The 17217-nt window shown below is 37.7% G+C and overlaps 1 protein-coding gene across 2 annotated transcripts in view; it reads left to right on the top strand.

The window, feature by feature from the left end:
- CD96 (CD96 molecule) overlaps window positions 1–17217 on the top strand; it is a 90136-nt gene that overhangs the window by 40030 nt on the left and 32889 nt on the right. Inside the window, exons 6-9 of one of the 2 annotated variants that reach the window (XM_055316228.1) lie at window positions 1566–1656; window positions 2242–2367; window positions 3622–3810; window positions 11020–11112. In XM_055316228.1, the coding sequence (XP_055172203.1) occupies window positions 1566–1656; window positions 2242–2367; window positions 3622–3810; window positions 11020–11112 (499 nt within the window). The remainder of the gene's footprint in view (window positions 1–1565; window positions 1657–2241; window positions 2368–3621; window positions 3811–11019; window positions 11113–17217) is intronic. The other variant, XM_055316229.1, reaches the window with a different exon arrangement.

Raw genomic sequence — 17217 nt, 5'->3', positions numbered from 1 at the left:
CCTCAGTTTGAGCTAGTTTAGTCTGTGGCTTTTCAATTTTAGAGAGGCTTGGAGGAGTTCAGGACAAGAACCACATTCTGAAACAAAAATCTTGGAACATGGTCTGGAGGTGGCAGAGAGTTCTTGAAATCTGAATCACTCTGTAAAATCTGGATTCAGAGAATCCACAAGAGTAAAACTTTTTAACATTTTTATTAACTTGACAAGAGGTTTCTTCAGTAAGCCTGTCATGGATCTGCATTCCTACCACATGAATTCCTACCACATGTCCCCATTGCCAAGTATGGAATGAGTGTTACATGTAGTTCATTGTTCTTTACTGGTTAACTGGTGAATTCATCAGTTGTGGAAAATATTTGAGAAGAAGAACCAGGGTTGGTTGTATGTAAAATACATGCATCTCTTGATGAGAAAACAAATAACGATAAATGGGATTATAATTCTGCAGTGTCTCATATAAAATAATGAGGATCCAATAAGTATTTTTTCCTAAAGATAGATAGATAGATTGATTGATTGATTGATTGATTCACTCATTCATTCATTCATTCATTCATGAGAGACACACAGAGAGGCAGGGACACAGGCAGAGGGAGAAGCAGGGTCCATGCAAGGACCCCAATGTGATACTCGATCCCAGATTCCAGGATCACACCCTGAGCCGAAGGCAGATGCTCAACTGTTGAGCCACCCAGGCATCCCCGAGGATTCAATAAGTCTTAATGGATATTTTTCCCAGGCTGTTGAAGTAAACTATCATCTCACAAGGAGCAAATACGTGCTGCAAATAAAACATAACTGACTCTATTTTCTGGTTTTGTAACATAAGCTATCTGTTCTCACTCTTTCATATTTCAGTACAATATGTTAAACCAAGAAATATCTTGGGCTGGGACTGGGGTAACATAGTTCCCAATTGTGCTGTGGACTACGTCCCACCCCCTTTAGCGGTCCTGTGACTTGGTGCCTTGGTTTCTCCATCTGTCAAATGGCAATAATAAGACATGTCCTACCTGCCATATAGGATTATTAAGATGCTAAAGTGAAAATTCAATTACATAAATTCTTTACAAGTCAAAAGTGAAATATTTACAATAATGGTTTCTGTGGTTGTTGCTACTAATAGTACTTTATATTATTTTGGGAATGGGAACAACCAAAATGTGGATATCTTTTAGCTTTTAGTCTAACAGAATATTCTTTTCTGTCCTCTACCTGTTAGAGGATATCTTTCTAGTCTTGGGCTTATATTTAATATTATTTTATTCTTCCTGTATAGAGTTGTGATCTCCCTTCTCCAGAACCTGGACTCCAGACTTGCAACATTAGTCTAGTCCAAGATTCTTCACAAATTAACCTGTGAATTCATGATGTCTATGTAAGAGACAGCCTATTTGTAGTTCACATTTTCACATAACCTCTGAAAGGTAAACACAGCCTTGTTGAAGATGGAGAAAATCATTTCCTGCCAACTTGCCTTGTGTGAGAGTTGGCAGGGATGGAAGGGGTACCAATTTCTTCTGAATTTGCAAATAAGCCTTTCTATGGTCTGCCTTTTCTCCCAGAGAACATTTACCTGCTCCCTGAGGAATGTATTTCCCACAGCAAATCTCACGTGGTTTACGAAAGGAGGCTTTCCTCGAGGTGAAAAAAAAGGTAAGGAAGTCAGTCAATGGAAATGGATTTGGCAAAGAAAGAAAGAAAACAAAGAATAGAAACTGCCATTGCCCAAGTTGATCCTGGCATTGAAGAACAATTCTCATTCCAAGACAAACATCATCTTGCCTACCAGATGCCATTTTTGGATATCTCATCTAGCACCTCCAAGAGGACTAGCGTAGGTAGCATTTCCCAGAATTAAGAAATGCACGTGACTTCTTTTTATTTTGTAAGATTTATTTATTTTAGAGAGAGAGAGTACATGAGCAGGTTAGGGGCAGAGGCAGAGGAAGAGGGGAAGTAGATTCCCCACTCGATCCCAGGACCCTGAGATCATGACCTGAGTCAGAACCAAGAGTTGGATGTTTAACCAACCGAGCCACCCAGGTGCCCCACACCTGACTTCTTTAACTCCTATATAAACACTAGTGCTTTATTCAACTATTAATAAAAGCAGATCTTTTATATGAAGGCAAAAAAGTTTAATTCAACGTGTACTCATTAATAGTTTGATTTAGTTCAAATAACTTAGCACCACTGCTTTAAATCCACAAAGAAATACTTTCTACTTTTTCTTGTAAGGCCCTAAGTGGAGTGGTCTGAGGAAGACTAGAAGTAAACATAAAAGACCGGACTTTATGACAAGGAACTCCACCAAGAGGCTTAAAAATTCTTGGAGTGGAAACATACACACTGAGACAAGTTCAGGTGAGAATGTACAAAGCCACGTTTTTCAGAGGTAGCAAGCAGGCAGCATTGGCCAGAATGATCCCAGCCATTCTCTGTCCTGGACAACACCCCCTCTTCTTTCTCTTGAGTCATTTTTTTTCCCCTCAAATCTCATTATGTTTTCAGCCGTAAGTCCCATAGCTCTTGCTATATTATTATTTTTAACTGATAAAATAAAAAGTCCATATTGATTAACGATTGTAGCGATCCACTTGATTCATTTTGAGATCATTACTGGTTTTGTTATTCACTTTAAAAACAATTCACCCATAATAAGGACTGGATGCCATCCTGAAAATGCCTCATAAAGGTCTTTATAGATACGTTCTTCTGTAAGTAAGCCCTGGTCTGATGTGTCAGTTATGTTCCCAACCATGAGGCCAGACAGCGTGGTGAGAATGCTACCAGGATACAACCATTTACTTATTTCTTTGGCAAGTAACAGCCTCAAAACTAGGATTTAGAACCTGTAGTGTAAAGAAGCTATGAAGAGTTCAGAAAGTTCTGGCCTACAGTGACAGATGGCTTTACATTAATTTCCTGCTGCCATGTATGCTATTTGGAGGTTGAGCTCACAATGGCAGTTAAACAGTTTCTACTTCTAAAGAAGACTTACAGGACCCAAAATGACAATGGTTATAAGTCTACAGATTATTTCAGGAAAAAGATATAATATAACAACACCATGAAAGTAAAGATATGCATCACATGTATAGATGTAGAGCAAAAGGGCCAGTGAAATCAGACATGGGTCCTTGGTAAAGGGGGGATGACCAGTATGGCACAGAACACCTCAGAAGTGGGGAGTCAAGATGAGATTGTTTTATATTTTCCTTATGTACATCTCTGCTATGTAACCAGACTCTACAGAAACTTCCCAGGTTCTAGCCCAGATCAGGTGCAAATCATCAATCTCACTGTTATGAATAAACAATGCTGGTGAGCTAGGGCAACTGGCCCCCAGCCCCCTCAGACCCATGGTCACAAATAAAGCAACATTATGAATCAGTACATTTTGTACCTTGACCATGGATCAATACCATGTAGGAGCGTGAGCAAAGCCATTTAAGTTAACTCCAGGCCTGTGGGAATAAACTGTACAGAAGCTGTGGTTTGACCATTTTAGACTCTCTGTTACCATAAACTGAACCACCCCCAGCCATGCCCTGACATCATTTTATGGCTCATACAGAAAATGTTGGTGATTGATCTTGTTTTTAATCTGTCTTGCAGAAATATACATTACAAATGAAAAGAGAAAAGACAAAAGTGGATTTTTGGAGCTGAAGTCTGTTTTGACAAGGGTGTATGGTAATAAACCAGCCCAATCACAAAACCTGACCATCTGGTGTACGGCTCTGTCTCCAGCCCCTGGAAATAAAGTGTGGAATATCTCATCTGAAAAGATCACTTTTTCCTTGGGTGAGTTGTCTATTTCATAAGGTCAACAAGGGGTGACCAAGACTGCCATAAGCTCAGAACACTTCTAATTAGAACAAATAGAATGCTCATTATTTCCATGGTATTTTAATCTCAGAAAACTCTTTACACAACTCAGAATTATTAAATTCCATACTATTAAAATTTTGATAAAATAATGGGACTCTGCTTAAAAGAATCTCTTCAAATAAAAAGTAGCTGATTCCTATTTCTAAGAATTTCTAGTGAATATAGCAATTTTTTCAAATTTCATTAATAACTTTCTGTTAAAGTACTCTATAATAAAAATTAGCACTAATATATTGATGATCAAGAAAGATTCTTAAAATCCTAAAATTCCTTCTGAGTCACTAAAAACCCTCAATTATATACAACACTTAAAATTTTAATACTTAGGAATGGATAAACCATGTATGAGATATAAATTGCTTGAGGATAAGGACTATATCTTAATGACTTTAGTGCCCCTAGGTTGAAGCACAGAATTTGGCACATTGAAGACTTTTATGATTTGAAAATCGATATGTAGGATCATTCTACTTATCACAATATTTGATTGACCAGAATATTCACGACTCTAAACCTGACCAAATAATGCAGATCTTACTACATAAAAGATATGAACAAATGTCTCAACAAATACAGCAACAACAGATTGCCTATAAAAAATAGAGGCCTGTAATGACAACTATCAAACATGCATATGTCACAGTAAAGTAATACTTAAACAGCTTTGGTAGCCATTATTACAACTCTACAGAACCATTAACATCTTTTACCACCTTCTCATTTTCAGATACTGTAGTGTGTAATGTACTCATAAAACCCAGGATAGTTTATAAGGGAAAGTGACCCTTTGTTCCAAGGCCACTATCTGCATCTTGGGTCCTACCCAGCCCTTTCACAAATGCAGGCAGTTGGGTCGCGGGAGCCTTGGATGGGAAGGATCTATGGCTCAGTGTAAATCCATCCCCACTGTTCAGAAGCAGGTGCCATCCTGAATCTGGGGCAGTGGCATCATGCCTATAATGCTGCCTCTGTGTGTGTGTGTGTGTGTGTGTGTGTGTGTGTATTTACAAACACAAATTCATCTCCCTGTGAACTTTGAGTTAATCATTCAGAAGTGGTCATGGGTTTGCACTGAAACATCCATACTCAATTTTGTCTAATTCCCTCAAGAATAAGTGCACTTCCTTTCTAGAAGGATGAACACAGTTAGGGCTATGGTCTTGGAACAGGATAAAGGAACTGGTTCTCACAAAGATTTGCCAGTAACTTCAGCAGACTCTAAGGATATGAGCTAAAGACCAAATAACCTCAAATTCCTAAGGAAAACCTTATTCTCCTCACAGACAGAACCATGTTTGAAATTCTAATCTTTTCTGATGTTAAAACTGAGCTTTTTGGGGATCCCTGGGTGGCACAGCGGTTTGGCGCCTGCCTTTGGCCCAGGGCGCGATCCTGGAGACCCGGGATCAAATCCCACGTCGGGCTCCCGGTGCATGGAGCCTGCTTCTCCCTCTGCCTTTGTCTCTGCCTCTCTCTCTCTCTCTCTGTGTGTGTGTGTGTGACTATCATAAATAAATAAAAACTTATTTAAAAAAACTGAGCTTTTCTTGGTTTCAAGATTTTATTTTTTGAGGGCAGTTTTAGGTACAGCAACAGAGAAAAGTGTGGAGATTTCCTATATGCCCTCCCACACACGTGCATATCCTCCTTTGTTATCAGCTACACTCACCAGAATGATTCATTTGTTATGACTGATGACCCTACACTGACACATCATAATCATCCAAAGTCCATGATTTAACCTTAGGATTCACACTTGGTGTTCTACATTCTACAGGTTTGGACAAATGTATGGTAACATGTACCCATCAGTGGTTTAAAACAAGCCTAAATTTTCACTGCCCTAAAAATCCTCCATGCTCCACTTATCCATCCTTTACCCCCACCTCCAAACCCTGGCAACCACTGATTTTTTTACAGTCTTCACAGTTTTGTCTTTTCAGAATGTCCTATTAGTTGGAATCATATAGTATGTAGCCTTCTCAGATTGGCTTCTTTCACTCTGTAATATGCCTTTACGCTTCCTAGATGTTGTCTTGTGGCTTGATGGCTTATTTTTTTTTAGTACTGAATAGTATTCCATTTTATGCATGTACCAGTTTATATATCTGTTCACCTACTGAAAAACATTTTGGTTGCTTCCAAGTTTGGGCAATACTGAATAAAGCTACTGTGAACATCCATGTATGAGTTTTCAACTCCTTTGAATGAATACAAAGGGATAAAATTGCTGGACCGTAGGTAAGAGTATGTTTAGTTTTATAAAAAAACACTCAAAAGTGGCCCTACCATTTCGCATCCCTGCCAGCAGTGAATGAGAATTCCTGTTGTTTCACATCCTCACCAGAATTTCATATTGTCAGTGTTACGGATTTTGGCCATTCTAATAGGTGTGTAGTGGTATCTCATTGTTGTCTGAGTTGGATTTCTCTGATAACATACTATGTGAAGCATCTTTTCATATGCTTATTTGCCATCAATATATCTTCTTAGTGAGATGTCTATTTGACCCTATTGTTAATCAATATTGTTAATCAAGTTGGTTAGTGTCTTACTGTTGAATTTTAAGAGATCTTTGTATATTTCAAATAATAGTCCTTTACCAGTTGAGTCTTTTGCAAATATTTTCCTCCCAGTCTGTGACTTGTCTTTTCTTTCTCTTGAACTATGCTAAGTTTTAAGATCAGAAAATAATGAATAATTTTAGGATAATAAGGAAAAGCACTGATCCTGTTACCCAAAGCATACCATAACTCCAATTTTACAGGACAGCCCTTGATCTAGTATAATTTTAGGTTCTGAGCAGATGGTTATTTTTAAATTGTCAAATGAATTTTTGTCCTTTATGATCAAATATTAAAGATAATAAATCTTGAGGAGTTTGGTTTCCCAAAATTATAGCTTACATCTGGTCACATTCTAGCATGTATCTTTGGGAATGATTTAGAAGATGCAGCTGAGACTCTGTAAAGCCATGTCATCACTGGATCACACTCCCTTACTTGTTGTATGTTCTTAAACACTTACTTCCAAACATGCTTTCTGCTTGTGGTCGTACTTCTGGGTGCCTTATGAACTCTGGGAAAACTTTTGATGCCTGTGCAAGAGTTATTGCTTTATCAAGCCATTACTGTTGACAGATATTGAGATGAAAATACAGAAGAAAAATCTAAAGTAAAGAAATTTTGAGAATATTACAGAGAAAAAAGGAGATTTAGTGAGAGGAAAAGAGCTTTTGTTCCACTTTATTCCCAGAGAAGAATTAGAAATCTACAAGCTGTTAGTCTTCAGAGATGCTCCCTTCCCCACCTACCTCACATCTCCCAGAAAGTTGAAAGGTTCAGTGATTCTTATTCTAGTAAACTCAGACAGGGAAAGGGGTCAGGATAGGGTGATCAGTGGCTCATCAGGCAGCTGTTTGAGTACCAGGACCTGCAGAGTCCTGTGATTCAACAATAAATAAATAAATAAATATATATATATATATATATATATATATATATATATATATTAAGTTCTTTCCAAAATATCCTATCTTGCTGCTACCAAACCCCAAGTCAGGCTGCCCATTGCTCAATAGGCCAATACTCAAAAGAGGAATTTTGATTGGAAAAGTCTGTGAGATTTATTCAGGAGACTGACCACCTGGGTAGGAGGCAGATTTTTGTCCAAAAGCCAACTCCAAGGTCTCTGCCTGGCCCAAGGATTTTTCAAAGGATTCAGAGCAGTTAATTAATAAGGGACTGCAATGGTCTGTTACATTTCTTGATGATGTGTAGACTTGGTGGTCCCAGCTAGAGATGTTATCTCCATACTGGAGGGTTGTACAAAGGGGTCTGCTTCCTGTTTCAGGAGATATAAGAATACTCTATTCTTTCTAGGAAAGAATGCAAGATCTACAGATACTCAAAGGAAAATCTATCACATGGCCTAAGGACATTTGCGAAAGTTTAAAGACTACTAGTTAGCCGAAGAGGCCAAGGTAGTCTTACTGCTAGCCTAGCTTATCAGAATATCTAAAATTGTAGTACTGTACGGTCAAATTTTTGGCATATACAAAGAGTTGTCTTGTTTTGAGGTGGAGGGGATTTTTTTAAAGCAAAAGTTGACTGCAAATACCCATTTGGGATAGAAGAAGAGTTAGGGATTGATAAGCCCTGTGTGTTTGAGTGTGCATGTGTATTTTGGGATGTGGAGAAAGGATTAAAAAGAGATATCTCAATAACGGGGCAAGAGAACCACTGAATATTGAGCCAGAATATGCCAAAGGCTTCCTATTTCATGATTTTTCTCATGCCCTGACCGATCCTAGGGATCCTAAGTCTCAGTTAAGAACTTTAATAATGCACAGCAGTCACCTAAGGATATTGTTATAAAAAGCAGATTCTGATTCACTAAATTGAGGTGGAGGGGCAGGGCCTGAGATTCTACATTTCTAACAATCTCCTAAGAGGAACCATGGGCCACATTATGAGATGCAAAGACCTAGCAGGGCCTGGAGTTTGGTTCATTTCTAAGCAGACCAGCTAAGAGCTGATTGGAGTTCTGAGAAAGCCCTGGACCTGACCAGCTGCCCTGTGGGACAGACAGACATCTGGCCATTGCTGCCTATGAGCGTGGTCCTGAGCACCCTGCCTGGCCTACTGCAGAGGGGACACACTCAGGAACAGATGAAGTTGCTTTAGGCCAACAGCTTAATCCTATACAACACAATGGCAAACACAATGGTCTGAAAACTGGCTGACACATGTTTCTGCTAAATTCTGCATTTGAGTTTTGGGAAAAAGTTTTTTTTTTTTTTTTTCTGTTAGGTTTTAGCCACTTCTTTCTACACCCCCTCAGTTTTGTTTTGACCAAGGCAGAGTTTCTACTTTACAGGACAGTCTGAAACCAGGAGCTCTCCCCAACCCCCCCTTTTTTTTGCCGCAGGTTTCATGTTGAGAGCTATGCATCACTTTTCTTACAGGGCAAAGAGTTCATCTTAAAATACAAATCTTGCAGTAGGAACTTCCTAATATGCTGTAAGGATGTGTGTGCCAAGAACCCCTCAGATTACAAAGCTATGTGGGTGTTAAATACAGCAGAACAATAGCTTAAAATAGAAATATTCAATAAATGAAAAATAAAGATTTCCCATTGTGGAAGTCTAGGATTAAGCATAACCTATCAATATCTTCTTTTCCAGGAGTCAACAAACATTTTCTGTTTTTATCTACCAGGTAGTAAATATCTTATGCTTTGTGGATCATCTGGTCTCTACCATAATTACTCAGCTCTGTCACTGAGGACACAAAAACAGCCATAGACATTACAGAAACAAATGGACATGGCTTTGTTCCAATAAAACTTCATTTACAAACGTAGGCAGTGGGTAGAATTTGACTTGTGGGCCATAGTTTGCCATTCTCTGTTCCAATCAATCTACAGAGAAAAACAGCTAGGCATTGTTTTTTCCAGGCCCGTGCTCATTAAGGTTACTACTTTGGAAGATGATCCTTATTATGCATCGGTGGTCAGATATGTACTTAAAGTCGGTCTTCTCTCTTTCAGTGGTTAGGAGGAACCCATACGCATTCATTCATCCACTTGCATTTGCCAGAAACCAGAAATACAGTGAGGAGCAACACTAATCATTTCTCTTGAGGGATATACTGATGATGTAGAGTAAAAAGGCCTTTGCTAAGTTAAACACTGAGGACTAAGAGCACATCACAAAGATCCCCGGGATTCTTCATGTTTGAGAAGGTGCCTACCAGGCAGTTTGCAGTGGGAAAGTATAAGGAAGCAGCATGCACAGAAAGCAAGAATCCATGGGAAATTGGGTTGAAACATCACCTGTTGGATTGAGGGTATGATTTGAGATATAAAAGATGATAGGCCGCATTGGGAAATGAAGTGGGGAGTGAAATAGGGGGAAAAAATAATGATTGGATTTGAATGTCATGCTGAAGTGTTCAAACATGTTTCAGATGGTTTGGGTGGAAGAAGGTGGTCATTCCACTAACCTATTTGTCTACTCTCCAGGTTACTTTCTCCCCACCCCACACCTACGTCCTCGGAGCTTAATACTTAATAGCAAGGGATCACTTGTGTGATAACAAGTCAGAGCCAGCTGCAAGCATCACCTACAACCAACAGCAATAACAACATTACCAACACTGAAAATAAAATCTAGAAACATCTCGGTTACAAAACACAAATCCCTTTCAATGTGCTATATGCTATCAGGTGACAGCTTATGTAATATATACTTTTCTCTTAAAATAAATTATAGAATAGAACCAATAGTATAATTTATAATTAAATGTCCAGATAATTGACACAGCTCATCAGATGTGTGACACTATACCCAATGTCACTGTATCTAGAAAAATCACAAAATTCCCTAGCCTCAAAATCATTTAACCATATTTAACCCAGACCTTCCTAAAGTCAGTAGATCCTCTGGCATTTGTAAATTATTTTATACTGCTAATAGGGCTATTTTCCAGTTTCATAATGGGAGCTCTAAGGAATTGACATAAATGTCTAGTATGATAAAACAATATAGTCTAGCCCCTCCTTCATCCCTACCTGCTCCCGACACAGAGAAAGAGAAAAGTTATAGCAAGATAAAAATGTTCTGACAAAAATAGGCGTTTTCGAAAAAGCAGTAATCACACCATTCATCTTAGGCTCATTGATGTTACTTCCAGTTGGATAGTTACATCGTTTCTATCCTGCCAATAAAAGTTTGCAGGCTCAGAATTTGTAAATTGTATGATTACTTCTCAAATGCTGCGAGATATTAGCTGCTGTAATCGTTTCACCAGGGCTTGGTTAAATGTTATATTCTTTCAGGAAGCTTCCCCTGACCTTCCAATCTTGTCTGATGCCCCTTTTTTGCATCCCCCTGGTGCCCTACACGCAACACAATGCCTGGCTCCCTGCCTGTTACCGAGGCATCTGGTCCTTAAAGACAGCCTGATATCTTCCACCACATATCGCATGACCTTGCATGTAACGGCCCTTCCATAATGATTTCCTAGGTGAATGGATAAAGTTGTGGGGGAAGTTAAGTCAACACATCATCTTTCTATTACAACATTTTGTTCATCATTATTGTCCATTTCATCCCTTCAGGCTCCGTGAAACCCTCAGCAGATCCTCCACTTGAAGGAGTCACATCTACTCTTGGCACCCAACCCTCTCCAGTCAACAGCGTATCTCCTACAAGTAAGAAAGTTTTCACAGGGTCTTACTTTCTTCTTTTTTTAATTTTTTTTTATTTGAGTGTGGTTGACACACAATGTTACGTTAGTTTCAGGTGTACAACATACTGATTCAACTCCTCTCTGTGTTATGCTGTGCTCAGCACAATGGTAGCCAGTGTCTGTTGTCATACAACACTATTAAAATACCACTGTGTTCCCTATGCTGGGCCTTTCATCCTGTGACCTACCCCTTCCATCACTAGAAACCTGTATCTCCCACTCCTTTTCACCAATTTTGTCCATTCCCCACCTCCTTTCCTCTGGCAAACATCAGTTTGTTGTCTGTATTTATAGATCTGATTTTGCTTGTTTGTTTGCTTATGTATCTGTGTTTGGTTTTAGAGTCCACATGGAAGTGAAATCATATGGTATTTATCTTTCCCTGTCTGACTCATTTCATATAGCATAGTACCCTCAAGGTCCTTCCATGTTATTGCAAATAGCACAATCTCATCCTTTTTCAAAGATGCATAATATTACATCTTCCTTATCCATTCATCTATTGATAGACCCTTGAGTGGCTTCCATATCTTGTCTATTGTAAATAATGCTGCAGTAAACAGAGGGGTACATATATCTTTTTGAATTTACTTTTTCTTTTTTTTAAGATTTTATTTATTTACTCATGAGACACAGAGAGAGACAGAGTCATAGGCAGTGGGAGAAGCAGTCTCCCTGTGAGGAGTCTGATGCAGGACTTGATCCCAGGATCGAGGGATCATGATCTGAGCCAAAGCCAGATGCTCAACCCCTCATTTTCTTTCAGTAAATCCCCAGTGGTAAAATTATTGGATCATATGGTATTTCAATTTTTATTTTTTTCCTCATACTATTTTTCCACAGTGGCTGCACCAAATTACATTTTATTAGTGCACGAAAGTCCCTTTGTCTCCACATCTTCTCCAGCATGTTATTTTTTTGTTTTTTATTTTGCCATTCTGACAGGAGTAAAGTGATATCTCAGTGTGCTTTTGATTTGCATTTCCCTGTATGTCTTCTGTAGAAAAAAAATATCTGTTCGGGCTTTCCACCTGTTGCTTTTTTTTAATTGGATTATTTGGGTTTTTTGGTGTTGATTTGTATAAGTTTTTTATTTTGTTTTTTTACATTTTTATTTTAATTCCATTTAGTTAACATACAGTGTTATATTAATTTCAGGTGCACAATATAATCATTCAACAATTCTGTCCATCACCTGGTGCTCATCATAAGTGCCTTCTGTAATCCCCATCACCTGTTTCACCCATTTCCTCACCCACCTCCCCTCTGGTCACCATCAATTTGTTCTCTATAGTTAAGAGTGTTTCCTGATTTCTCTCTTTGTCTTTTTCTGTCTGCTCATTTGTTTTGTTTCTTAAATTCCACATGAGTGAGATCATATGGTTTTTGTCTTTCTCTGACTCATTTCACTCAGCATTATACTCTCTACTTCTGTCATATTGTTGCAAATGACAAGATTTCATTCTTTTTATGGCTGAATAATATTCCATTATAAATGTCACATCTTATTTATCCATTCATCTGGATTAATGGAGACTGGCTGCTTCCATAGTTTGGCTATTGTAAGTAATGCTGTCAATATGCATCCCTTTGAATTTGTAATTTTGTGGGTTTTTGGTAAATATTCAGGAGCACAATTATTGGATTATAGGGTGGTTCTATTTTTAATTTTTTGAGGAACCTGCATACTGTTTTCCACAGTGGCCCTACCAGTTGCATTCCTACCAGCAGTGCATGAGGGTTTCTTTTTCTCCACACCCTTGCCAACACTTATTACTTGGGTTTTTTTATTTTAAACATTCTGATAGGTGTGAGGTGATATTTCATTGTGGTTTTGATTTGTATTTCCCTAATGTTGAGTGATTATGAGCATCTTTTCATGCATCTATTGGCCACCTGGATTCTTTGGAGAAATGTCTATTCATGTCGTCTGCCCATTTTTTAATTGGATTTTTGGTTTTGGGGTGTTGAGTTTTATAAGTTCTTTAAATATTTTAAATATTAACCTCTTTCTGGATATATCATTTGCATATATCTTCTCCCCTTTAGTAGGTTGACTTTTTGTTTTGTTGATGGTTTTCTTTGTTATGCAAAAGCTTTTTATTTTCATGTAGCTCAAATAGTTTATTTTTGCTTTGTTTCCCTTCTTTAGGAAACATATCTAGAAAAATGTTGCTACTGCCTGTGTTCTCTTCTAGGATTTTTATGGTTTTAGGTCTTCAATTCATTTTGAGTTTATTTTTCTGTATGGTGTCTGAAAATGGTTCATTTTCATTCTTTCACATGTAGCTGTCCAGTTTTCCTGGCACTATTTGTTGATATGTTTCCCATTGTATATTCTTGCCTTTTTTGTCATAGACTAATCGACCATATAAACATGGGTTTATTTCTGAGCTTTCTATTCTGTTGCACTACCTATGTGTCTGTTTTCATGGCAGTATCATACTGTTTTGATTACTGTAACTTTGTAGTGTATTTTGAAATCTGGAATTGTGATATTTCCAGCTCAATTCTTAAGTTGTTTTGGTTATTTGGGCTATTTTGTGGTTGCATGCAAGTTTTAGTATTATTTGTTTTAGTTCTGTGAAAAATGGTGTTTGGTATTTTGATAGGGATTGCATTGAGACTGTAAATTGCATTGGACAGTATGGATATTTTAACAATATTAATTATTCCAATCAATGAACATGGAGTCCTTTCCATTTATTTGTGTCATCTGCATTTTGTTTCATCAGTGTTTTATAGTTTTCAGAATACAGGACTTTCACCTCTTTGGTTAAGTTTATTCTTAGGGTTGAGGGTTTTTTGGTGCAATTATAAACAGAATTGTTTCTTAATTTTTCTTTCTGAGACTTCTTTATTAGTATATTGAAAAGCTTTTGATTTCTGGGGATTAATTCTGTACCCTGCAACTTTAATTCATTTATTACTTCTAGTGGATTTTTGATGGAGTCTTCAGAATTTTCTCTATATATTATAGCATGTCATGTTTAGCTAGTAACTGCACTATTTTATTTTCCATGAAGTATCCAACCCTTTAACCAAGCAGATTGATAAAGAAGATATTTCCAGAAGATTTGTATGATTCATATTCTTTTATTACCTATAACACTTAAGGCAAACATATTAAGTACTATTCTCATGGCTTTAAAGAGTTAACATAACTTCCAAAGCCCTTCACTTAAAGCCCTGGCAAAATTAGAGTCAATAAATATGCAGTGAGAAATTTAAATTCTGTATTTATTATTAAATAGGTTAATAAATTGACAGTCTTCCTCCACAACTGTGCTCTCAGTGGGGTGTTTAAGAAATTGGTTATAAATGGGCATCCTGTGGACCAGATGTAGTTAGATAGTTTTAAATTTAAATTTGTTCTGGTTCAAATTAATTTTGACAAAGTTGACTGGTGAGGTCTATGAATTCAGCCTCCCAGTGGCATTATTAATAATGGAAGCCAGGCTGGGTCAGTGTTACTTATGGCAAAGGGATAGCAGTGACTTTCAGAAGGTCACATTGATGCAAACAAATAATAAATTCCCACATTTATGGCCTTTATGTTTAACAAAGAACCATGGTTACTTTCTTTAGTATAAAAAAATGTATATTATATGTAGTGGAGAAGTACAGTTCTGATTTCTTATTTAATTAAAACTATCAATTTTAGCTCAAAATGAGAACCGAAAATGAAATAAAACAAAAGCAGTCAGGAAAAATGAACAATTCTTCCAGCCTGTAGCCTTTTGGCATGTAGCCTGCAGTCACTGTCACAGGTTGAAACCTCTCAGAAAATGAAGCTTGTGGCAAGGTGAGAAATGTCTGTAAATCACCTATCAGAAATTTTACATCCATCTGATTTTTCTCTAGATCTTAATGTTTTGTGATTTTTATTGGAAGCCACTTTTTCTTCCACTTTGAGCTCATCATGATTCAGCAATAAACTCCAATAGATTATATTATTCTTCATTAAACAAATATTAACAGTCAAAAATAATACCTTAAATTTCTTTAGTATGCTACATATTATCCAGTTATCCAGCACTACCTAACCAATTACCCCCTGCATAAACAACTTTTAAAACATATATTGTCTTACATGATTTGGGGGTCAGAAAGCCAGGAGCAGCTGTGCTGGGTGCTATGTTTCAGGTCTTTTCATGAGGTTATAGTCAAGTGGGGTTGGCTAGGACTTTGGTTATCTGAAGGCTTGTCTGGGGCTGAAGGTTCTGCTTCCAAGTTTGAGCATGTTGTCAGGAGGCTCTAGTTCCTTTCCATATGGTTTCTCACATTATGGCAGCTGCCTTCCCTCAGACAAAGGAAATAAATAGGGTAACCAAGAAAAAAGTTGCACTGCTGTTTTATTGCACAGCATTATTTTGCTTTATTGCACCTGTTAGAAGCGAGTCACTAAATCTAGCTCAGACTCAAGAGGAGGAGAATTAGGCTCCACTTCTTGAAGGGAAGATTATCAAAGAATTTGTAGACAAATTAAAACCACTATATCCTGTCATTTAGAAAATATTTGCACATAAAGTGCAATGCGGTTTGATCTTTATTATGAGAGGCAGACAGAGCAAGCATTATCATCCCCATTTTCCAGATGAAGTCACTAAGATGTTGAGCTTAAATGATCACACAACTAGTAAGTGGCAAAGATTAGTATTCAAAACCACAGTCTTCTGACTCAAATCTAGTTCTTACCACATTTGATATCAGGTTTTCTCCAACTGGTCTGAACACTTCGGGAGAACAGAGGACATATGCCTAGCACAGAGTAGACGCACAAAAGTACTAGTTGGATAAAAGGATAAATAAAAGAATTAATGAGAATACGGTTCCTTCACAATATAAGTGTCATTTATTAGATTTCTTTAAAAAGAGATGATCATTTGTTTCTGCCTTTAAAAAGTTGCAGTATACCTGGGAAGAGATGATATGTGCACATGAAAATGGCAATTCAAAATGGTAAGGTGAAAGGTGCTACATCTTGTAGAATTAAAATCCTCAGGGAGAGGTACAGACTAGCAAATTTTGGACTTTGAATAAGGAGATGTCCCTATGGGTTCTTGGAGTCAGGAAATCTCACCAAAGAGAGAAAATAAGATGACTGACCCTTTAAGTATGTGCTGCATTTACTTGACTCAATTGAGAGCTTGAAAAAAACATTCTAAGCAAAGAGAACAAAGTGAGTAGTTGTGCCTTGGCAAGGATGTTTGTGGGAATTTGAGAAAATATTAGTAGATATGCTTGGGTCAAGGATTGTGTAGCAGAGAAGCAGGGGAAAGATTAGAAAATGCAGAATAAAGAGAGCCTCAAGCCCCATCCTAAGAATTCTCAGTGTTATCCCTTAGGAAATGGGGCTAGCAGCCCAATAAAATTTTTTTTTAGAAATGAAGTTATATAATTCACTTACCAACTATTTATTAAGCACTTACCATGTACCAGGTATTCTTCTAGGTGCTGGAAATACAACAGCGACCAAAGGAGAAAACAACTATGCCCTCATGATGTTAACATTCTGTTAGTTGAGAGCAGAAATGAATTTCTTCCAGCTGAGTTTTCCATGGGGTTAGTTGACAAACATTAAATGCATCCATCACACCAAATACAATTCCTTTTCTCTGAAGAAATTCAAGGAAAGGAAAAGGACATTTGTTACCTTAAGGGGTCTGCAATAGAAGATAGCTCTAGTGTTAGAGAATACGGTCAAATGAACATATTTGCTAAATAGCAGGGGAAAATTGTTACTTGATCTACTATCATACTAAGGTGATATGGTGAGAAATCTCTGGGGAGTCACAAGAGCTCCTTAAAATAAGATCCTACCACACTGAACCTCAGGACTATCTTAGATCAGTGGTTCTCACCAGGGAAATGTTGCCATCCTCCCTCCCAAGGTCATGTGGCAGTGTCTGGGGACATTTTTGGTTGGGGGGATGGGTGCTCCTAGCTAAAGCCAAGGTTGCTACGTATTATATAGCACAGAACAGGACAGCCTCCACAACAAAGAATTATCTGGTACAAAATGTTAATGGTGCCAAGCTTGAGAAACCATTTTAGATCAAGACTC

Source organism: Nyctereutes procyonoides, unplaced genomic scaffold (genome assembly GCF_905146905.1).
Source record: "Nyctereutes procyonoides isolate TBG_1078 unplaced genomic scaffold, NYPRO_anot_genome, whole genome shotgun sequence".
NCBI classification, from domain to species: Eukaryota; Metazoa; Chordata; class Mammalia; order Carnivora; family Canidae; genus Nyctereutes; species Nyctereutes procyonoides.
Note: the sequence above shows the minus strand (reverse complement) of the source record. Positions and strands in the feature narration are given on the sequence as shown.